This window comes from Rhinichthys klamathensis, unplaced genomic scaffold (genome assembly GCF_029890125.1).
Source record: "Rhinichthys klamathensis goyatoka isolate OS25496 unplaced genomic scaffold, OSU_Roscu_1.1 h1tg000150l_1, whole genome shotgun sequence".
NCBI lineage: Eukaryota > Metazoa > Chordata > Actinopteri > Cypriniformes > Leuciscidae > Rhinichthys > Rhinichthys klamathensis.
Window position 1 is genome coordinate 1,312,269 of NW_026606685.1, and position 25,629 is coordinate 1,337,897.

Sequence of the window (25,629 nt, forward strand, 5' to 3'; positions counted from 1 at the left end):
GCTCTAAAAATGAGTTTTAACTCAAGTGGAAATATAGATTGATCCCTGTACTCCTGTATCAGAGACAAAAACGCCCCGTAACAGTGAGGAGAGAGCTGCTAAAGAAGCCTGATTTAAGCTATTCTTTCATGTCATGCCCTCTGAGAAGAAAATCGCACACTTCCTCTCCTGTCCTGTTCTTTTGTCTGCATCAGTCAGGCTGAAAACAAGCGTGAATCACATGTGGCATGCATATGAGCGGGGATTAGGCCAGACTTCCTGGAAGCTTTGGATCGGTGGCGCTTTCCGGGTCTCCGGACTCAGACGAGGGTACAAGATGGTACAAATTCAACTAAACCTAGAAGACAGGAAGGGATTTACTGCCCTTTCCTGACTGAGCTGATGGAGGAAACAATGTTTCACATTTTCTTTGCTTTTTCACATTCAAAAGAATGTCTGACTCACCATGTTTGAAGCTGACGCAACTTTTAATTTTACGGAAGACACTTCTGTGCATGAAACTATAGTAAAATAAAGGATGCAAGAAAGTGCATCCGAACTGTCTTCCTCCGAGCATCTTCAACAACAAGTCCGATGTGGCCTGCAGTCACACTATATCCGTACAAAAACACAATGGCACAAGAATATCATCCAAAACGTCAAGTCCCGGCTAGTACTTTTAGAGTCTCCTTCAACCAAAATCTTGGGGAAAAAGCTGTGGGAACATTGTAACTCTGAGAATATCCAACTGGAACTCAAAATGCTGACAGAAAAAGGACTTGCTTTGTATAGTTCCTTTTACTACATAGATCCTTTCTGGATGAATAAACACAGAAATGTCCTACAATGCATCTCTGGACAAGCAGTGTCTGTTATTGTGGTGACCACACAGGTGTGAGATAGCGATCTGCCTAAAACACAGTAGGAACAAAAGTAAATAAACTGAATGTAGACATTGACTTGGCTTCAAGTCTTAATGATTTATGCAGGAGCTCTTGCACGAGTTTCTAGTTTCCCATGAAAAGAGTTTGATGAATCAGACTTGTGCTTCCAGCCAAAGGTAATCTCCTGATGGATTTTCTCTCCCTGCGGTGAGTTCTCCTGGCTTTCACCTCGGTTTCTCATGACTGGATCTTCTCTGTTTGTGAATCCTCGGCTCAGGGCTTTAATATCACATTTGGGTTAAGTTGTCTTTCACTTCACAATAGCAATAGGCAATTATCAGCACTGTACAAACACACACACTCAACTTCATGCCATCTTCAAGCTGTCCAGGGCTTTTCTGCTGACCTCATGTATCCACACACACAGGGCTCTTTGTGCTGCTCTGCGACTCTTATCCTACAGAAAATCAAATATGAGCAGCTGCCAGACCGGCTCTCTCTGCAAACTATCTTCTCCTCTCATTACGCTCTTGCACCTTTTAGGTCTTCCTGTCTCATCTCATTTCTTTGAGGATGTCCCTTCTTTTTTTTGATGGTCTTTTCTCATCTCTTTTTATCCCTCGTTACGGTTTCACACCCTTTGAGCTCTTCTCTTGCAGTTTCTTTGGTCTCCACTCGTCTGATCCCCTCTCTTCGTCTCATCTTGTCTCCTTTTCGTCCACAGATTGGTCAGATTGCCCTGAAGCCATTCCTTGTATTTTAACGGTTCCCTTCTCCTGTATGTCTGGAAGTAGAGTGCTTTCCCTCCTTTAAGGAGGTTTGGATTCAAAGGGGAGGAGACGAACCGCTCCATCCATCCAAAGCTCAGACCTGACCTGTACTCGAGTACGACAGGCCAAAACAACCCCCCTCCACTCCACCCCTTATAGGTTAGTGTTCTAAAAAAAAAAGTTGCTAAGCTCTTAGCTGTGTAATCGTCTGTTGTGGCTGTTCCCAGCCTTCTGCCCTCATTCCTGCTGTTCACACCGCCGTGTTTTTTGGTAGACGTTTGAACAACGGTGCTCCGCACAAAGCTCCACAATGGCTGTGGGCAAATCACTCTCAGCCTAGAAGGTCTTCCAGTTCATTGGCGGAAAAGATTAAACACAGACTGATTGTTTCTTTGATCTTCTTGAATGAAGAATAAAAACATGCATTATGAATGAATATTCTCTGTCTAAGCCTTAAGGGCAGGATTAACATCTCAAACACTATAACGAGTACAGTAAAATGAGCATTTAAATGAGCTCTAGATGTTTTTAATTGAACACATTCATCTTTAATGTAAAATGGTAGGAGGAGATTATGAGAAAATAATGACTTTCCTTTTCATTTAATTTTAACTTATTTTATTTTTATGTGCTTTTGCCTTTTGTTATAAGGTTATTTTAATATTCATACATACTGTAGCTTCTTCTTCACATTCTAATATTTGTAATATTTTATTTCAGCTTTATTTCAGTTACTGAACATGATGAATATTTTTAATTTGAGTTAACACTAACCACATTGCTTGAGACTAACAGAATCTTAACCAGGACTGGATGTGTCTTATCCAGTGATGACGCAATTAGTTTTAGTTCTAACCAGTCGCAACATTTACCAATAATGTTTTCAATTTTTATCACATCATGCTGGGTAGCTCCGCCCACAACAAAATCTCATTGGCTTAAAGCTCTGATTTACATACCTTACTACAAAATCAAAGTCAAAATCAAGTTTTGAATGTTGTTTATATGTCTATGACTCTACAGTGGTGTGAATAAGTTATTACCCCCATGCTAAAGTTGCCTAAAAAGAGGAATAAAAAATCATCTTTTGGAAATTGATCTTAATGCCTTAATTAGAAAAATGAGGAAAAATCCAACCTTTAAGGACACCAATTTTCTTTGTGTATGAATAATGTATCATAAATAAATAAATGTTCTTCCTTAAAATACAGGGTGCATAAGTCAGGCCCCCCCTATGTTAAATTCCCATAGAGTCAGGCAGATTTTTATTTTTAAAGGCCAGTTATTTCATGGATCCAGGATAATATGCATCCTGATAAAGTTCCCTTGGCCTTTGGAATTAAAATATCCCACATCATCACATTCCCTTCACCATACCTAGAGATTGTCTAGGTATGATTGTCAGGGGGGCCTGACTTATGCACCCTGTATTTTAAGGAAGAACATTTATTTATTTATGATACATTATTCATACACAAAGAAAATTGGTGCCCTTAAAGGTTGGATTTTTCCTCATTTTTCTAATTAAGGCATTACGATCAATTTCCAAAAGATGATTTTTTATTCCTCTTTTTAGGCAACTTTAGCATGGGGGTAATAACTTATTCACACCACTGTATGTGGTGTTATTAATATGCTTTAAGACAAACCATGTGTGAATTCTTAAGTCAACACCATTGCTGAGTATTTTCTCCTTTAAACTGCAGTGAACCAAAGACAGTCTCAAAAACACGGTTTGAAATCGCTGGTGTTTCTGACGTCACAAACGACCTCTGAGCTGGTGCGAGTGAGTGGAGGCGGGGCTAATTTGCATATTCATAGAACCGCGTATACTAAATGAGGCAAGGGTGTAGAGTTACATTCAAGCTATTTTAAGGCATGACGATTTTATTTTCAAGGAAAAAACTTTTAAATATGTCATTTTGGTGATCAAAGATTAGTTTTAAAGGGATAAAATTATTGACTACAGGGGGACTTTAACCTTTATTATGAAATGACACTTGACACTGGATGTTCTGATAAGGTGATAGTTTGGCATTTTTGTAATGTATAGCCTACAGCTTGCATTATGGGTCTAATATGTCACAAGTAGGTTGGCAAAGTTCCTTGTTTAGTCAAAGTAAACTTTTAACTAATATGTGATCTCTCTTGAATCCCACTAGAAGTGTCATCCTCAGAGAGTCGATACTCCATTAACTACAAATACACTTAAATGTCACTTCTGAAAGCCGATAAAGTCTTTGACAGAAGGGTAATCACACTGCAAAAGCCAAATAACATTTAACAAGTCCAAATCTAATTACATCTGATAATGATTATAAACAACGACTGCGATCTAATGAATTATCAACTTGTTGCAGCTGCACACACATGCTCAAATCAAATCTGAGACGGAGATGCCAAAGGTCAAGGAGAAGAGACTAGAACACACGCACTGCAACTGGGTGGTCCTGAAACCCCACAGAACCCCTACAGTGGGATATTGTACACTGTGTGACTCAGTGACCTTTGACCTATCAGGTAAATCAACTGACTTTGGGAGGGAATGTCACTTTCACAACTACAAATGTAAACACTAAATGCATTCCTAAGGAATCTTAATTATTTTGGCTATGAGATTTGAATGGCTCTGTGCACAGAAATACCACCAAAATCGTAACAGTCTCCATTTGTCAAAGTCCAGTGAACCAATTGAGTTCACATAGAAATATAGGTTTAAACAAACTGGGAGATTAAAGAGATTACAAAACGGTCACACAAAAACAAAAGCGCTGTGCTGGCCCCAGGTATTACAAATAACTGAACTTTTGAGTAATTAAATGATTTATGAAACACTGTTTTTTTATACGAAAAATGTAGGACATCATGTTCGGACAAGTTGTAAAATCCACAACATGCCTCTCCAAGTTCAATGCTGTCAGTCTGCAGTCTGTCTGGTCAGTCTGGCTTGGTACCCTCAACACTGAGGCCGGGTCACATTTCTGCCCACACAGAGTGGGATCATTCAGACGGATGAGCCATTCTTGCAGGCTGGTGAACAAACCTTTTAAGCCGAAATTGGAAAGTGGGCCGTCTAATGAAAATAGCACACATTTAAACACACCCACACAGCAACGAACAAGATCACTCATTATCACGCTCATAGACATTGATAACCCAACAGCAATTACACCACTCGCATCGAGAGTCAATTAAACTGACAACTATCTCAAAGACCTAATGGCATTCTTTTGCATAAATGAAATCTATATTGAGTCTTTAAATATATGCAACCTGTTCCCAACCTTGACCCAGAGATACAACTTGAGTAAAAACTACAGAAAATCATAAAGCTTCTAATGATATAATTGTTTCTACTCCAAACCATTGCTAAAACGTAATCATTTAAAAAAGTTCAATAGAGTTTTAGACAATGACAGAATTAAAATAGAATAAAAGTCCAAATGAATGGATGAATGAGGACATTTTAATTTAGGTTCTTTAAGTGTCACCGGCCCACCGGTGGGCCCAAATCCATTACATTTTTAAAACAGTAATATCCTATACTAAACCTAAACTAATCTTGACAAACTATATATCATTTAAAAATCTTACAATCTCTAGTTTGGTGATTGAATTTCAAAATAAATTACAGAGGAGCCGTAATTTATCAATTTGCAACAAGAATATTTTCATACTCCTAAGGGGTGTTTAGACCTTTATTTTGAAATAGCAATGAACATGAAAAATCATGAAAGAAGGGTAGAAACCTCAGTTTGTTTTCATGCCAAGAGTTCAAAAGATAGCATCCCTTCAATTATTTTAGGAAAAAAGGTCTGACATTTTTTTTAAATATAAAGAAAAAAATGATAGATTCACCATTTGTGATGTGGCAGGAAGCTGTAACGCACATACTTGTTCTTTTTATGTGATTATTAGAGGTTGAATTAATATCAAAATCTGCCAAACTTCTCATATTACTTCTGAATAGGATGTCTACTTCATAAATTGTATGAAAATTGTGGAAATAATGGTTCATATCACTCAAAACACATATGGAAATGGAGGCGCCCTTATATGGGCAGTAATGGAGTCTGGTTGTGACCTAGTGAAAAAGTTTGGTACTGCGCCCAAACAAAATCTTGAGATATCAACCTAAAATTTAAAACACAACTTGTTCAGATTTTTGGCTTTGATTTGTTTGCAGTTTTAGAGTCGCCCAGGTTTTGAAAATACATATTTTATATAAAATATTAATAATTCATTTTTTTACATTGTACATTTTCATAAACTCAAACTTCTATAACTTTTTTTCTGTTTCAATTTCTTAATTTATTTCACTTCTACAAAAATCTGCCAAATGTCTTCTTTAAAACGAGACCAATCTTACGTTTATATTCCAAAGCATTCTTGAATTACAACCATTTAAGTTCGAAATGTGCATTTTCATGTATATTCAAAAAAGGGGGGTTAACAGGTTAAAACACTGCTACATTTATGTATTAAAGCAAAAAAAAAGTTTGTCTAAATACTTTACAATAAAAAGGAATCATATTTTTTATATTTTTTTTTTTGCATTACAATATTGAAAGTTGTCATGAAAATAGCAAAAAATGTGTAAAAAAAAAAAAAAGAACTTGCATCACAAACAATAAGTGTAGGCTATTGTGATTGTCAAAACATTTGGTAGCCTAACTAAACATAATTGTATTAAGTTTAGTGACAGCATGGTGCAATAATTGGTATAGGCTACTGGTTTTATTATTGCTTGATACAAATTTTACAATTTCAATTTAATTCTTGTGGTTTTATTCCGATCTTGATTCAATTTGGATACATATTAGGTACAGTAGATACATGGTAATTTTTCTCAAGAAAGAAAATCTCACTTAATGCTGTAAACATAGGCTACAGAGAGCCCTGTCAGCTGGTATAATTAAAGGTTCAAAATAACAACTCAAATTAAATATAGGCCTAATGCGGTTTTTATTACAACAACAACTTTATAATATTTTAATGCTATAAGTCAAAAATATAATAAATATGTAATATAGTGTACATATTTAGCAAAATACTAATTTATACTAATACTAAATATATTATAAAATACAATTTTTTTTCTAGCCAACATGCGCTATGGTCATTAAATGGCTTTCCTGAGGTAAATGTAACATTATGAGACATGTAGTCGACTCCAGCTATTTTATTGACCTCTTTCCACGGTTGAAAAACACTGATTGGTCGATATTATGTATGAGGCATATACATTTTGGTAAGTTGTAACGTTACTGTATCTTTCTACATACCTATTGATCATTCGTGTTTATTTACTATTAACTAGTAGGCTAGTAAAGAGAGATGATCGGTTCACGTGCCGTTTGAACTGAGGCAGGCGCTACAGCGATCTGTCACATTTAAAAGCGCCAAAAAGGGTAGCCTATTTATTGTTTGAATTTCGTAATAAAATTGACAGAATCTGAGAGCTGAGAATTTGTCTCATTTGTCTCTGTCGGTGTCCTCTTTGGTTCGCAATTTTTCTCTGCGTGAGAAAATGGATGTGTGGCGTGAGAGCCTGTGAAAGGGGATATTTGCGTTTGTCTCACGCTGAATGCGAGAGTGTTGGCAGCTCTGCATTACTGGTGTGAATCTTGAGACAAAACAATGGCACTGACATCTTTTAAGATATGTCAGTGCAAGTTGCTTTCAGTTAAAACAGCTCAAACATGTATTTCAGTCTGGGACTAGACTTAAGCCTTGTCTGTGAAACCAATATACACTCACCGGCCACTTTATTAGGTACCCCATGCTAGTAACGGGTTGGACCCCCTTTTGCCTTCAGAACTGCCTCAATTCTTCGTGGCATAGATTCAACAAGGTGCTGGAAGCATTCCTCAGGGAGTTTGGTCCATATTGACATGATGGCATCACACAGTTGCCGCAGATTTGTCGGCTGCACATCCATGATGCGAATCTCCCGTTCCACCACATCCCAAAGATGCTCTATTGGGTTGAGATCTGGTGACTGTGGAGGCCATTTTAGTACAGTGAACTCATTGTCATGTTCAAGAAACCAATTTGAAATGATTAGAGCTTTGTGACATGGTGGAAGTAGCCATCAGAGGATGGGTACATGGTGGCCATAAAGGGATGGACATGGTCAGAAACAATGCTCAGGTAGGCCGTGGCATTTAAACGATGCCCAATTGGCACTAAGGGGCCTAAAGTGTGCCAGGAAAACATCCCCCACACCATTACACCACCACCACCAGCCTGCACAGTGGTAACAAGGCATGATGGTTCCATGTTCTCATTCTGTTTACGCCAAATTCTGACTCTAACATCTGAATGTCTCAACAGAAATCGAGACTCATCAGACCAGGCAACATTTTTCCAGTCTTCAACTGTTCAATTTTGGTGAGCTCTTGCAAATTGTAGCCTCTTTTTCCTATTTGTAGTGGAGATGAGTGGTACCCGGTGGAGTCTTCTGCTGTTGTAGCCCATCCGCCTCAAGGTTGTGCGTGTTGTGGCTTCACAAATGCTTTGCTGCATACCTCGGTTGTAACGAGTGGTTATTTCAGCCACTGTTGCCCTTCTATCAGCTCGAACCAGTCTGGCCATTCTCCTCTGACCTCTGGCATCAACAAGGCATTTCCGCCCACAGAACTGCCGCTCACTGGATGTTTTTTCTTTTTCGGACCATTCTCTGTAAACCCTAGAGATGGTTGTGCGTGAAAATCCCAGTAGATTAGCAGTTTCTGAAATACTCAGACCAGCCCTTCTGGCACCAACAATCATGCCACGTTCAAAGTCACTCAAATCACCTTTCTTCCCCATACTGATGCTCGGTTTGAACTGCAGGAGATTGTCTTGACCATGTCTACATGCCTAAATGCACTGAGTTGCCGCCATGTGATTGGCTGCTTAGAAATTAAGTGTTAACGAGCAGTTGGACAGGTGTACCTAATAAAGTGGCCGGTGAGTGTATAGCAAAGCTGAGCTGTGTAAGTAAAGCAAAGTTAAACTGTGACCAGCCTGTTTATAACCATTAACCAACGATGATTTATTCTGACAAACTGGTTGCAGAAGCTCACCTCCTCCAAACGGAGCCCATATCACCCTGCGGATGGTCTTCACCCAATCCTCCATGTCATTCTGTGTGCTGGCCATAAGAAGGTACGTCTCATGGTTGGATGTCATTCGCTCCCTGTCGCCCCCTAAAGAGAGAACATTGAAATAATGGTCAGATGTTAGTTGATTTGAGATGTTAACATTTTTTTCCCCATTTAAATAAAAAAATAAAATACAATTTGACATGAAAAATTGTAATTTGACATTTTAAAATATAGCAAAAATCATTCATCTACACAATTTCAATTGCAAGAGCCAGGTAAATCTCATTCGTTTCCTTCACATTCAGCCCCCAAAACTTTCCTTTCAACAAACCACGACAACAACCAATTAGGTCTCCGTCATGAAATATGAGAGGCAGAAGATGCCTTTGTGTACTAAACCTCACTGACACTTGTGATCTGTCATTAACCCCTGACTCAAAGCCATTATGTACAAATGTACAGGTGTGTTGACATCTGTTAAAGGGAGCTGAGCCTGAGACTTTTGACCATGGGTTTGTCTCGGTTGATGTGAGGTGATGTCACATGTTTAGTCTGCTGGGGAATGAGGTGTCTGTCTTGTTTTAAAGAACAGCATGCATGGGCCGTTTTGAGCCGGCCCACGGAATTTAAATGACAACTTTGATAGAAAAAGTGTTAAAAATAAAGACTTTTTACTTTAGGTTAAAACTGCTACATTTCTATATTACAGGAGAGAAAAAAAACATCTTAACAATAGACATAATTTAACAAAGTATCACTTTTTTTGCCACCTGATAGAGTTTTGGTTCCTTGCCACTGTCGCCTTTTTCCACGGGTGTTGCCATTGGCTTGGCTTGCTTAGTTGAGGACATTAAATGTAACATTTAATTTAATATTAGCTATATACATAAATGTTGGATGCATGGATGCATGGATGGATGGATGGATGGATGGATGGATGGATGGATGGATGGATGGATGGATGGATGGATGGATGGATGGATGGATGGATGGATGGATGGATGGATGGATGGATGGATGGATGGATGGATGGATGGATGGATGGATGGATGGATGGATGGATGGATGGATGGATGGATGGATGGATGGATGGATGGATGGATGGATGGATGGATGGATGGATGGATGGATGGATGGATGGATGGATGGAACAATAAACGATAGTGATGACAAATAGATAGATAGATAGATAGATAGATAGATAGATAGATAGATAGATAGATAGATAGATAGATAGATAGATAGATAGATAGATAGATAGATAGATAGATAGATAGATAGATAGATAGATAGATAGATAGATTCACAGAAAGAAAAAGCAAGAGAAAATCAATCCCGGATACATCTTGTTTTGTCCCTCATCCATATGGAGAGAGATGATTACCAGTCTTTAAAAGCATGTCTGACATGTCCGATCCGAGTGCTGAGGGAGATTTTTAAGAGTTAATGGAGATATGATTTGAGTGAAAGACTAAATTATTCATTGTATACATTTGTGTAGTTCTCCGGGGAGTCGCCGCTGTCTTGATTATCGATTTTCATCTGCAACCAGATCAGTTTGGCTACCATTAAAAATGTATTTATAGACTGTCGAGAAGCAAAGCAGATGGAAATCACAGAAGGAACAATGCCAGCGGTGATTCCATCGACTCCTGCACAGCACCCCTGGAAACGGAGCGATTGATCCTTCGGAAATAGCTTTCGTGCACAACCGAGGGTGTTGTGGCCTATTTTTGTCAGATTTGTTTTTGCGTTAGTTTTATTTATTAATTCATTTGGGTAATCAAACAGGGGGCTCAATTTACAAACTCTGCCTATTTTATCTTTATCTTAAAGGGGTCATATAATGGTACATGCACTTTTACAAGTTGATTGTACTGAAATGTGTGTTGGCAGTGCCTGTACACAACCATCATATAATGATAAAAATCCATCCAGTGTTTTTGTTTTAATCTCCTTATATGTTTTCCCCTGCCTCAAATTGAGCCGTTCGTTTTTGTGACGTCAATAAAACGGACGCCCCTCCCACGATTGTTGATTGACAGGAGTCAGCACAGGAGTTTCAACACAGACCCGCCCTCGCTCGTCCTGTCAATCATAGTCCGCGCGGATCGGCGCGGTCATTGTTGATATGCTGGAGCACTGTCTATGAGCAGAATGGCGTCTAAGCGATTGTGGTGTTCTGCTCTTGGGTGTAATAACGAACACAGCAGTCATTTTAATGTTCCTAAATCCGAACCGCTGAAGACGCAGTGGCTGAGTTGTTTTCGAAGGGAATATTCCCCACGATCAACGTCAATGCTCTCATGTTTGCGTGAATCATTTCTCAGTGGACTGCTTTATAAACGAAGATCAGTGTAAAGCTGGTTTTGCTGAGAAGCTGCACCTGAATAAAGGATCGGAACCTATTCGTCTTCCTGCTGAACCTTCAGAAGATCTAAAGTGAGTGTAACGTTTTATTAATCTTTATATTAATATTTATATAATCTTTGCAAATCGCCAGCTGCACGCTTCACGATGAATGCGTCGGTTTACACTCAGGGTACATTACAGCATGTTTTCTATGTACAACGTTCTCAATATAATTCATAATCCCACGTTTATAATGAACAACGCGTGGTTATTGTGTTACAAACGGTGTGTGCGCAGAACAGAGAGTCGGGGTGAGCAAAGCTCATTATCATTTAAAGTCGTATACACTGAAACGGCGTGCTGAAAACAGAGCTGTTTTTGACCAAGTAAAATAAGTGTTTTCTTACAATACTAATGAGAATTTTTAATTAAAGTATATTACAAACTTTTAATTTAGACCCTAAAGAATCATATTATCTTGTACAAAAATGGCATTATATGACCCCTTTAAAGATTTACCTAAGTGACATGGCAATGGAGTATTAAACCAAAACACATTTAAGCAAACTCATCAGGTTTTCAGAAGAAACAAGCATGGTAAGGCCATATTCTGTTTTATTTTTCAAGTATAAAGTATTTTATAGTTTAGTCAAATTGTATTGCACCAAAATTGCCACATATTACTTTTTCATGGCAATTTTGCAACATTTTGGACCTTTTGTCACTACCTTTAAAAACGTACTCGACATGTAAATGACTTTCATTATGACATATAGTAGTTTTACCTACCATGTAACCTATTAAGATACATTTTTACTAAAAAGCTATTCAAAGAAAAATCTTAAAAGTCAGCCCAATCCATCTCATTTACATTTCGTAAACTTGCTCTAGTGTTTCGGCATCCACACCTGTTTTACAAATGGAAATGAAGGAGACAAAAGCTGGAATGCCTAGCTGCAGCCCACCGCCTGAGGCAGCATTTGAAGGAGAGTAAGATAACGGCAACCTAAGCCAAGACTAAAGTGTCATGGCATATGCACCGACCCGCTCACATAGGAATGCATGCGTGCAACAAAGGGCAGACTCGACAGGGGTCCGGCTAGAACACAGTTTACACACCATCTGCTGCGGTCTCATCTTCCTACCACTTGAGCACATATAACACATGCACACTCACACAAGAGCCCTGAACAGACCGTCTGAGGACCAAGAGGAGGCTAAATGAATCGCAAATGAGTCTATCTAGCAGTAAACAAGGCCTCTTCCCCAATTAACACGACACCTGTTTCATCCAAGAGAGAAAGAATGTATAGAAGTGCTAGCCAGCTCATTCCTTTATCAGTGAGGCCAAAGATCTAGAAATGAAAGGACAGACACTGGTGAGCAGTCACTGCTACATGGATCTGAAATTGCATTTCACACTTCACATTTGGTTCATTAAAACCATTGGACATTTAAAAATAGGTCAATTTCTCCAATTCAATGGTTAGAGAATAGAGAGGGCATGATTATAAACTAAAGACCTGAATTTTAGCTCCAATTGGTATTACAGGTTAAAAGACACACAACCATTAAACATTTTTGGGCAAGATTTTTTTTTTATGTTTTTGAAGGAAGTCCGTTATGCTCATCGATGCCTTTGAAATAGGCTAATTTAAAATAACTGTTTTCTATTTTAATATATTTTGCATCACACTTATTCCTGTGACGCAAAACTGAATTTTCAGCATCATTACTCCAGTGTACAGCGTCACATGATCCATCAGAAATTATTCTGATATGCTCATTTGGTAAACAAGAAACATTTCTTACAATTATCAATGTTTTCCAGGATTCTTTAATGTACATAAAGTTCAAAATAACAGAATGCATTTGAAATAGAAGACATTATACATTTAATGCATTCTTGCTCAATAATAGTATTAATTCATTTAAAACAAAAAAAATCTTACTGACCCCAAACTTTTGTACAGTATAGTGTAGTTCATAATCATATGGCTTATGAAGACTCGTATTACACCATAAAGCTATAGTCTGAACTATTTTTATAGTGCTTTTGTTGATATTTTTGGAAATCAACAGCTTCCATCCCCATTCACTTTCACTGCATGGATTAAAATGGATTAAATTGGTAAACAATGAAAAAAAAATGGTACAGGTATAATCAGCAGTACAACAACAACAACAACAAAGCATTTGGATTGGTTCAAAGGCCTGGAAGCCATTCAAAAAGTTAGACTCTCTAATCTAGAACAGCGTCTTAAATGGAACCAATGTACCAAACAATGGCATGAAAACAAATACCACCAGCCTAACTATATGTAACAAACATCAGCACTGCTTCAACTACCCCATGATTCTTTCTTCAACCATTTTACCCAGCTCTAACCAGCACTTTAGTTCACTCCAGAGACCCATGACCCCTCTCTTACTACAGATACTCTAATAGATTACCTTCCTCTCCAAATGAACTCAACGATCTATGACCCATACGCTCTCTCCCCTCCATCACCTGGCTGTACATTAACCTTAATGTGCCTCTTTAAACTAGACTTTTCCCATGAGTATAGATCCATAGAGGCGACCCATAAAAGCTGTTCTAGGATCAGCAGCAGCACCCCTTTGTAAACAGTAGCTTTAAAGATCTGAGATCGCCGTCCATCTTTCGGCTCCTCTCTACTTCGCAGTGGGTGAGTGACAAGTTCTCAAGGGTTCATAATGAACCAGCTTTTTACAAGCCCACTGCCATTGATCCCGGTGCCAGTTCACACACTCAGGAGGCTAACGAGAGCCCTTTGTGCCCGCTGAGCGTTCAACAATCACCCATCTTCATGACCAGGGCCCGGCTGAGCCAGTTAGCAAACCATAATGTGCCAAGCACGATGTCACCGCTGACAGATCTACTCCAGCGATCTTCAATAAATAAGGCTAATATGCAAATGCGTGAGCTAATTACTTTTCAAATAACATCATTATGCTGCTGAAATGCAACATTGCATACTTTTTGGTGTGCCTATTTTTCCAGACGCATTGCTTACACATCGAAAAGCACTTATGCAGTTGAGAAATGAATTATAGTATGAGTTATACTTGCAAAGCACACCATTTTGAGGATAGAGTCTAAGTTCTTTTTGGATATATGCCACCAACTAGTATGCAAATGCCAAGGTTATGGTGTTTATTGGCACCATTAACTGGGAATTCATACACGGACCTAACACTTGAGTAAACATACACCACATAAAGCAATATATTTTTTATATAGAGAGCTATTTGACAGTGTGTTTAAGTACTAGAGAGAAGGTTTACATAGTGTAATGTATGCATGGACCATCAGTGCATGATGTGTGTGTGTGTGTGTGTGTAATAAACAACATAAGAATGATCTGTAGACACACATTCCTCTTGTGCTCTGTATGTTTATCTGCATGCGCTGCTCCTATGGAATTCTCACATATGAAACAATCCATCACATGCACAAACCCTTAAACATCCCAGAAAGACAAACAAAAATGCTTCAGTTTTCACATCTGTCAAGATAATGCCATAATACATCTAGAGACATAACAGGGCCCTTATAATCTAAAGTCTCAGGATGCATTCTTGCATTGCATAGGCTATGTGATTACTTTTAATGGTTGATGTATGTATATATGAATCAGACAAGCAGACAAGTGTTGCATTTTTAAGATAGTTTCACATTTCAACCCTCTATTGCACAGTGGATGCAATGAGTACTTAGCTTGCTCTATATTTCAGTTTTTAACTGTAATGTCAACGCATCATGTAATGTTAATATACATGAGCTAATCAAATCAGTTTCTTACTGTAAATTGTGCTAATAATAACACATGTGGAAAGCCAAACTTCAAGTTCACCAAATTGGTGCTTCCAGCAACTGTGGTCAATAATACTATAATAATACTAAAATAGAGCACAGTGTTACCCACAAAAACACCATCACCACATGACACAACTTTAGGCTACTACAGTAAATATGAACTAAATAACACAAATGTCATATAACTTAACATAATGCAAAATTCCAATATACAAACTAATAGCAAAAATGAACTAACTTTTTAATTAAAACCTGAACAAATGTAATTATTGGAATGTCATTTTCGTCATAAATAATGAGGCGATTCATACATTTCACAGTAAAATATTGTTAAACTGATACACATTACTTGTTTTATTTTAGGAATAAGGTCAAATCCATTCTCCAAAAAAAAAAAAAAAAAAAAATTTGTTTAACATTACTTTCGTAATGCATGCAACATGCGGTAGAGTGTTAAAAATAGTTCAACTTTTAAAACGCGTCTCGGGAGGCTTGCGTTACGTCTATTTTTTTAAACGCAAGAACAAACGCGTTCTATTAGATTCCCCTCTATATTTAACATGCAAATGCCCACATTTGCGAATTCAGTACATAAATCCAGTCTTGTTTACACTCTGTAAAATCACACACGCAACATTAACAGCGTTCAGGATTTTGCGCGCTTCAAAATGAAACCACCACACAAGCCAAAACTTTAAAATAACGCCTCAGTATGCATACTAACCCTTAGGCTTCCAGGTGCGGGTAGTTGTTACATACGTATGGACTCAAAGTACTGCAGAAATAAATCCCACTTATGTTCCAAACGGCCGCGCGCACTGCTCTACACACCAGCACCTCGCGCACCGGCTGCGCGAGACACAATAGGATTACCAGCGCTGTCAGTCCCTCCCCTCACGCGCTCGCTGCCACTACGCTGTTTGTTTGGCGTTTAGAGCTGCGTGACGTCATACAGACTGATACTTGAGTTGAGCTACTTAGTTTATATTTTGTTCATCGTTTTCTTAATATCATAGTTTGCTTTCACAGTTTTCATAGTTTACACTTTGCTGAAAAGCTGATATGATGTTTAATGGCACATTCCCAATGTGGTAACTTAGGCTACCTCTTGTGTCCCTGTTTAGTCAGTGTAATTGTTCACTTTTTTTTTTTTTTACCTGCGAAATAATGGTGGAAATTTTCAATTGCTTTTTTATTATCCTTATTTGAAGCAAAGCCTTTAAGGTATAAAGAAACTGACTTAAAAAAAAGAAATTAATTCATATTAATAGCTAGCTATATGATTTTATTATTATTGGGTAATGTTTTATTAATGCACTAAAATAATGAGGGAATAATAAAAGCTTACAACAATATAGTGGTTACCATAGTAATTTTTTATAAGGGCAAACAAGACTTATTGCACACTATAAATTAGTTAAATGGAGCATTCATTTCTTTTCATGATGCAAAACATATAAAACTGTCTAGTCTAGTCATCCTGACCTTCTGACACACACACACACACACACAAGCATTATCTGTCATGACCGACTCCCTGTTCAGTCATCTATGCAGAATTCCCTGCATTTTTCCTGTTTCCCTGATTTAGAAACGCACACCCTCCTTCCTCAGGATGTCCTGAACAACCGCTCCAGTGTTTCTGAACTTACTCATCTTTGCATTCACCATGAGTAAACCGATTAGCAATATCTTTCCTCCTTAAGTGTGTCTGTGTGTACCATGTGTCCGTCCAGTAAGTCGGTTAGTAGCAGGTGACCCACAAACTCTCATTCATCTCATTAAAATAAATGAGATCTTCAAGATAGTGGTTTTATAGTACAGTAAATCTTAGAGCTAACGTCTGTCACGCATGCTTGTGGGTTTAACAGCAACTGCGCTGACATAATCAACTGAAGGTCTTTATTCAGATGTCACTGGTGTTTAGGACGCAGCTGTCTGAGGCATTCGCAGGCTGCGCTGTGTGAACGGATTGTTATGCAAACATACTTTGACTCCTGAAGGAGTTTGACTTTGACTCTTTCTGTTTCTTTCCTCAGAGCAGGACACCAAAGAGCCCATATAACCTTTACAGACATGAGTAACAGGAAGAAGTGACTTGCCTTCCTTTTAATGCAACAAACCCAGTGACCTCCTTTTTCCTGCTCCTTCCTGTTTATTCCTCCATAACATCCAGGACGGATATTTTATGGTGACTGCCCGAATGCAAATAATTAACAAGAAAATACACTCAAACTTATGATTCAAAAGTGAGTAAAGAGATCTTAAAGTCACCATGAAATAAAAATGGACAAGTGTTTGTTATGGAATAATTATTGAAATTAATAATAATAAAAAAAAATTATATGCAAGTCATTATTTATTTATTTTTAAATTCATGAAATTCAAAATAACTTCCCATCCCTCTTGCCGCAACATCTATTCTCTTCTCTGATGACATGTTTACTGGCGCGAGGGCGGGGCAACCTGTCAGTCACATGACATCACAGCAATAGCACACCACAACCATCCAACCAATTCCCATTGGACAAAATCAAGCCCCGCCCTACATTTTTTACTTCTTGTCCGAGAAGCCGTTTCACTCAGATATACGTATAGGAAAGAAAAGACTATCGCAACATCTGTTCCATGCCGACTTTAACTAGTCCACACATTCACAGCCAATCAGAACACATTTGATGTTTAATACTGCTATAAGATCAAGACTTTCAACCAATGGGATTTCACTGCGGACGGACTACCTAGAGTAATGCTGCTAAATTGTCACAATCATGGTTTCTTAGGACAAAAACTTAAGACTATTATGAAAGAGAAGTGATTTATTGCTTCCTGTTTGGAACATGGTGTTAGCCTCCTCTGATCTAATGACCTGGTCATGAAAAAAAGTCTTATATAACCCATTATATTGTGCAAGATAGCCACAATGGAAAGGAAATACATACAAACTAAAAGCGCTTTTTACACTATAACCCTTGCATTCCCATGCACTACGTTTGCATTGTTTTTCTATGTAAATATGAGCTAATTGCATGTCTTTAACCATTGAGCTCATTTTTTGCAGAGCCTTTCGCATTGTAAAAATTGTGACAGTCAAGTTCAAATAATTTTTTTTAAATTCCACTTTTCAACCCAGAAATTAGTTCTGTATGAACTGCCTTTTTAACGCCACTTTAACTCTGGGTTAATCAATGTCTCACACTTGTATTTTTCCAATGCACATCAACATAAATGCACAGAATCACAATCACAGAAAAGCATTAATCATTTATCTTTAATGTATCCCTCCATGACTAAAATTGATTGAGAGGTTTAACAGCCTATAACAACATTAACTCTATCAGCGATAATATGTCAATATTTAGCATGTGATATCACCAAGAAGACATGCTGGAATACAGCAGTGAGTAATTAGCGACAAATGAAAACAACAACAACAAAAAAACGTTTTTTTTGCATCGCTGGTCCAGTCGCTGGGTTTCATTCACTAAGTTTTCACTAAGTTCATTGACTGTTTTTACAAATAAATCATGATTTACCAATAACTTTTGTTATTCTAAAAGTACAAAAAAAATGGGAACAACTGAAACCACACATACGCAACAATCGTATAATTGTGTTAAGATGAAATAGCTTGAGTTGTACATGTTTAGAGAGCGTCATCTTTTTGCTGAGAGTACTGAAAGGCTATGAGGGAAAAGAAGTGTGGAAAGTCCCTATATGGAGATGGTTTTGGCGTGTCTTATGCAAATGCGCTCGCTCATTTAAAACACTCCAAAATCATTGACATCAGAACGAGGTTCAGAACAAATTCTTGTGCGTACGCAGAGGTGTTGAGAAATTTTTTCGTGAGAAGTAACGTACATCTACGAAACAATCTATGTTATTATTAGTGAATGAGAGCTATAGTGATTTACCACATAAATATGCAAATAAGAACTCTTAACTCTGAGTTAAAAGTTCTTATTTGCATATTTACGATGTACGAACTTTAACAATTTCATGTATGAAAAACCCAAAACATTGACTTTTGGGCACAGAATATAGGCCTATACACTTTCAGGAAACAAAAAAAAAAGGTACAAAAGCTGTCACTGGGGCAGTACCTTTTCAAAAGATGCACCTTTGTACCTAAAGAGTGCATATTAGATCCTCTAAGGTAGGCTACATATTGGTACTAAAAGTCCACATATTAGTACCTAAATGGTAAATAGTAGAACCTTTTTTTAAGGGTACAATCCCAGTGACAGCTTATTATACCATTTTTGATGATGATTGGCTAAAATGAGCCCAAAAGCGACTGGTTCTCCCTAATTTTAAGATGCATACAGTCATTATAGTTCTGCAAGGGGTTTCATGATCGCTGTTTACTGTTGTCTGTTGTCAGGGAATCACCATGGTGATGCACCTCTGTTGCCGTGGCAAAGGAATGAAGTGGAATGTTTACAGTAATCTCTAGCTAGCATGTTCCATTAAACTATAGCAACTTAGCCGCAGTTCCATGACTCCTGCAAACAAAACATATTTCACCTACTCTATTCTGTGCTTTCTTTCCAAGTCTTAGTAATACAGCAATGCTTATGGGCTCTCAGGGACGAACTCTGTCTCCTAGTACTAATGTTGCATGAATGATTGATGTTGTTGCACGGAAAGCTGCACTCTGAGTCCAGTGACATACTGAATCAATTCTTGTAGCTGTCATACCGCTATCATATCGCTCTACTGCACATCGCAATAGATTATTCAGCATTACGTCATTAAGATTACAGCTGCTGCAATTGCATATCGCAACCTTTGTAAAACAGTCTTGATAAGGAGTGTGGCATGAAGGATTATTAGACTCATAAACAGTCTGTTGTGTTTGGGCCTAAAAATCTTAACTTGGATTTACAACCCATGGCAAGGCTTACGCAGTAAACATGTCTCCATTAGTCTAAGTACATAAAACAAAACATTTTCATTATGTCCAGAGTGTATGTCTAATAATAACCACATTTAATATGTAAATAAACCAGGTAGTGATCTCAAAAGCTTATCATTTGCGCACAGAGACATCATTTTCCTGCGATAGCCTACGAAACCGAATAATGTAGAGATTTGGACTCACCGTCATGATAAATATGAAACATAATTGATGAGAATTTGATGGATTGCCTGTCCAACAGCCCAAGCAGCAGTCAGAAGATATGTTTCCATTTAGAAACTAGATCTTAGAAAGTCATGGAATAAATCCAGCACTTAATTAACATGCAATCCCATTTGACTCGGTCCTTTTATTACGGATGATCGAGAGACCAAGTTGAACAGATACGTGGCATAAACATAATCAGTTTACACAAACTTAATCATAGTTTTCGAATGAGGAAACTGCTTTTCTAATAATGCTGTCACACTAGACTTCCATTAATATGGATATTTTGATAATTTACAATGATTCAAAATGTACATTATTTAAATAATTTAGTATGTAATAAAATTGAATATCAATATCAATAAATAACATTAATATGATCACATGGTTATAATAATAAAATATAATATGTATTTTATTAATTCAATTAAATTAAATAATTCAATGATACAAAAACAAAAAATAATTAGTTATAAGTATTTATTAAAAACAAAAGCATGCAGTACATTTTGTACATCTTGTTGGCCAAGTTTATTGTCCTAAATAATTTGACATGCTCAATTCCAAAATAATTAATATTAATATGATTAAAAATGTAAAAAAAGATCGATAAATTATTATAAATAATAATATATAAATTAAATTAAATTATATTAAATTATTATTTAACAATACAAAAAAAATGTTGGGTAAGTTACTCTTAAAAAGAAATGAATAACTAGCTACTAATTACATCCTCAACACTGTAATTAGATTACTGTACCAATTACTTTTTTGGTAAAAATATTGCATTAAAAGCCCATATCAACCTCAAAACAAGGATAGACAAAAACCTGCTCTTTTAATTCTTTCAAATAAATAATATAAAATTGCATAAATTATTCTTGAACTGACCAAAGTATTTAAAGGGAGAAGGTTACATAAAAAAAGATACATTTAAACATGTTACATTTTGTAATTCATGCATTACATCCAACACTGTATATTTAATATTTATTAAACTTATTCTGCTGCCCAAATTCCCTGCAGGTTTAAAGTAACTGTGCATGCTCAAATCCTCGAGTGACTACACCTTAACACTTAATACTTCTTAAATTGACACTATTTGTGACAGATGGGTAATTTAGTTTTATCATAAAAGAAAAATGATTAGCCTGTAAACCCAATGGCCTTTTCCACTACTGGCAATATGAGTGAACTAATCTGAAGGTACGTATACAGATAAAGTGAATCACTGGCTAATCACAGTCCCTGCTCTCTACCAATCAGATAACCCAGGCCATTGTTTCCGCCAGTAAATCCAATCAAAGGCACTATGTCAATCTCACACTGCTGTCTGAGAAAACATAGTATGAGATAAACCAAGAACTACAGGGGAAAGTGAAAGATAGCAGGGAGACTTCATGCTTGTCAGGAGATTTGACCAATAAACAGGATTATATCTCCAAAGGTGGCCGTTTTCAGCAATCCCATTCCCAAGAAAATGGCGCTATTCTCTGTTGTCCATTCCTGACACTGTGAGAAGTTGCTCCATGCCCATTCCTAATCTACTGACCTTCATGACAAATAACATTTGTGATTTGGCAGATGCCAGTGGAATATTCTACAGTGACATTCCTGAACTACAGAAATAAGAGTTGTTGGCAGATTCAAATGGAAGTAGTTTTGTCAAGAGTACCGAACTTGGTACCAAGTCGGTACTGAAACACCAGTTCCCCTCTAGCATTTTGAGCACTGTTGAATGGACTCTTAAACACCTCTGATTGGCCATTGCATTCATGTGCTCAACATATGTCTCTCATTGGCCATTGTGTTCACACGCTCAACATATATGTCTGTGATTGGCTACAATGATCAACGCTTCAAAGCGCTTACACAGATACACACGGGAGCGATGGAAAGCACAGGCGCCTATCGGCAGATCCCTAATATATCCACTGATAGACGGATCAGCTGATTCCAACACTCCCATGTGTTCAATAGTGCTCAAAATGAGGGAAATGCTGGTAACATCACATTTTTAAAATTCCAGTACCGACTTGGTACCAAAGTCAGTACTTTTGACAACACTAAATGAAAGAGACAAAGGCATCTTTATTTTTAGCTTCTGCTAACTGCATCACACAGAGATTCATCTGTGGTGAAAAATATATCTAATGAAACTCTAGAGGGCGCAGGCTGATAGGTCCTTCACATGCAATCCGGAAGCAATCACATCATTACCTCATGGCACATGCTGATTGGCCTTTGCTAATCTTGCAGCCAATGAGATTGCTTACTCAACATTTAAATAGTCTGGTTCATTGTTTGCTGTAAGCTAGTCTTTGAAACCCTCCACCTCCCCCAGCTCCACCTGCCTAGATCTAGGATTTATGTATGTCTAGTTATGCAGCAGCAGCAGCATATCTCTTACATGCTCACTTCATACTTGTTCTGCAGCAATAATCAGCAGCAGTAGCATGGTAGATCTAGCCCTCCAAGATAACATGCTAAAACTTCAATAACATGCTAAAACTATTCAGAGTTGTCATATACAATATATGGGCAGCAACAGTTTGAATGCAATATTAAGAAAAGGAGATAATATATGTTTTATGTTACTATAGGATCGAAAGAAAATGGGACTCTTCCTTGACAGTCCTCTAATTAAAGTCTTAAAGTGTCTGTGACAGCTGCAGTCAGACACTCTGTTCAGACTTCCAGTCTCTGGGTCAGTGTCTGTGTTTGAGGTACCCTGAGATTTTAACAACTCAAAACTCACACCATCTGCCACTGATGGCATGGGGCGATGGGCAGACGGCTCTTCTGAACTGACTAGACAACTTGTCATGCCACAGGACTTTAAAAGTAAGCAGAGTGAACTGTCATGGGACTAACCAAACCAATGAGACCCGAGGCTTTAGACTCAGGATCTGTCCCAAAAATCTAGTCAATGCATCATACACACTCCTGGTGCAAATACTTCAAGAAAAGAAGCTTTCTTTTTGATAATTTCTTTTTAACCCATCATGCATTACAACAAGTGGAAAAAATCTATCCAAGATGGCAGAAAATGTTGATTATAAACATATAATGTAATAACAATATATATATATATATATATATATAATGTTTTTGTGCTTTACGTCTCTTCCTGTGCATGTGTCTCGTCAAATATGAGCTTGGCTGCTCTTTAATGAGTGACCTGAGCTATAAGACGGCTCAAACCAGGTGGAACCAAACAAAAGGGTTATAGTGAGCAGCAATTACTGTCACATACCTTCTCCAGGAACGCCCCCTCACCCTTAAATGCTCCATTATGTGTGTTCCCATCATTGACTTCGCTAATCCCAAAGATCAACAGCCATTTTATTAACAAAACAGCCACATTAATAAGCCCATTGTTACATGGGAATCATTTTGTGGTCGTACCAACAATGCAGAGATACAGATAATGATTTTTTCTTATGTTCTTCTCAAAACAGTGTTGAGAAACACCACAAATATTTGATTTAGATGCTCACTGTACACTAAGGAAGCACCAGGAGTTGGCAGGAAAAAGGACAATTGCAGTATAGCATTGTTTGCCCAGGATAGACATAACATATTTCATACATCCTGGTTGAGCTTGAACTCCTCTCAGCCACTGTGAACTGTTTTTAAAAGCCGTAAGGGAGCCGCAAAGAAATATTCATCGGGATATCATGCAAATATTAATGGCTTTGTATCACTTTAACAGGGACACAACACATGCTGTACAGAGAGCATCTGAGGTACTCCGAGACAGCCGAGATCCATCAACACATCTGAGAACATCATGATGAAGAAACACAGAAACTAGGACTGTTTGGAGGAAAAAGTGAGAGCGGGAAAGAAAGCAGAGACAGTTTGTTGTTCATGAAATAGTTTAAACTCATAAATAATGTTCCACTCAGACAGACGCAAGGGCCCAAACCTGCTTATTTCTACAAATACAACCATTCTGGCATCTGTGAGTGTTGATATTAATCTTCAGTTTACCCAAATGATTTATAGAAAATGACTGGCCTAAATGATTTGTTTCCACACATAATGTGACTAGAACTGAATTATGAATCATATGAATAACAATACAAGCTGAAACAACAATTAAGCACACAAACTACTAGGAAAAATCTGAACAAATCAATACAACTGAACTTGAAGCAAATCTAGCCAAAAACAATTCTGTCATCTAAAAAGCTTCTCAGCTGCAGTGCTGAACAATTAAGAGCAGAATTACCTGCAGATGCAGACAAACACTCGGATATCCCAAATGGAGATAGCTGATGTCCAACCTGTTGCACCACCTCCATTATGAAGCAGCACTCCTGCTCTACCTATCCCAGAAAAGAGGGCTCAGAAGTGGGGAAGAGCTGGAAGGAGAGTGGGTCTGTCAGGACAGGAGACTATGGGCCTGCAGACTTGAGGAGCGCAGACATGGGCCATAGTGAGGACCGAGGAGGAGGGAAGAAAGACCTGAAGGGGAGGGGGTCGGGACGGGTACACCCACTTCTCTCTCTGTGACTCTACTCGGTGAACAATAGAGAGTTTCAACAGCCCCAGAATCTCTTAAAAGAGAAGAAGAGAAAACAGCCCCTTCTCCAGAGAGTCTGTCAGTCAAAGCTTTGAATAAATTGTTTTAGAGGATTTTTTTTCTGTATAAAGGCTGTCTAGGGTGGCTATTTATAGCATATCTTTTAAACTAGTCAGGTCCTGATCAGGTTATTTTGTAATAATGGCCCACTTACACCGGTTTTTGTAGGACCCAGGGGTTCAGGACAATGTTCCTGGTCATCCCACACTGTTTGCAAACATCTGCATATTTATTAGGGAATGCTGAAGTTTTCCTCAGAATTCAGGAGGTAAGGAGCGTACTACACAATCTTTGCCATTCTCATCACGAACCAGAAACATCAATGGAGAACTTTCTAATCTCATAGTTTGTTTAAGATAACATGAGGTTAAAACCCGAGGGCACTGATGAGTGTGATGAAGACCTATCTTCACACAACCTGATTAAATACTCAAGCGGACTCTTAGGTTGGAACCGACTTGGTCGCCATTCCAACTGCAGATAAATGCTTTAACTCTCTTTGAACAATGAACAATCTCCAGCTCCTCCGGTGCATGTCCGAGGGTCTGGTTTCAGTGCCCCCCAGAAGGGGAAAGTGGGAGACTGGGTTTATCTGATCCACAGACTCATATCAACAGGCTCCGCCCACATCTTGCGTCCACAAGCTCCCATCAGCCATTATAAGAGGCCGAGCTTGACTCCAGGGGCGGAAGAGCCTCATCTATAGCCCATTCGATATCCATTGAGACTGAGGTTGAAAAGACCAGGTCAAGCCAAAGGTGAAAGGCAACTCTAGTTGTTTAACTCTATACATCTCCACCGGAATAGTTACCACCCTAAAAGACAACCACAATGAACTAGCACTGACATTACAACATGACACCACTCAGAGCACTTCAATGTGTCTTAATGACAGGGGGAGTATGCTTTGGAGTGTATGGTTACGTGGTCGCTAGGTTCATGACTGTAACTCAGTATGTATGTGAAAGTAATCTCTACTTGCGTACGTAC

At 38.0% G+C, this 25,629-nt stretch overlaps 1 protein-coding gene across 5 annotated transcripts in view; it reads right to left on the bottom strand.

The window, feature by feature from the left end:
• arhgap24 (Rho GTPase activating protein 24) overlaps positions 1–25,629 on the bottom strand; it is a 144,634-nt gene that overhangs the window by 9,158 nt on the left and 109,847 nt on the right. For 3 of the 5 annotated variants that reach the window (XM_056258292.1, XM_056258291.1, XM_056258294.1), the window contains one exon: positions 8,704–8,826. In XM_056258292.1, coding sequence (XP_056114267.1) covers positions 8,704–8,826 — 123 coding nt within the window. Of the gene's footprint in view, positions 1–8,703; positions 8,827–15,641; positions 15,796–24,285; positions 24,309–25,629 lie in introns of those variants that run through there. The other 2 variants (XM_056258293.1, XM_056258295.1) reach the window with 2 other exon arrangements.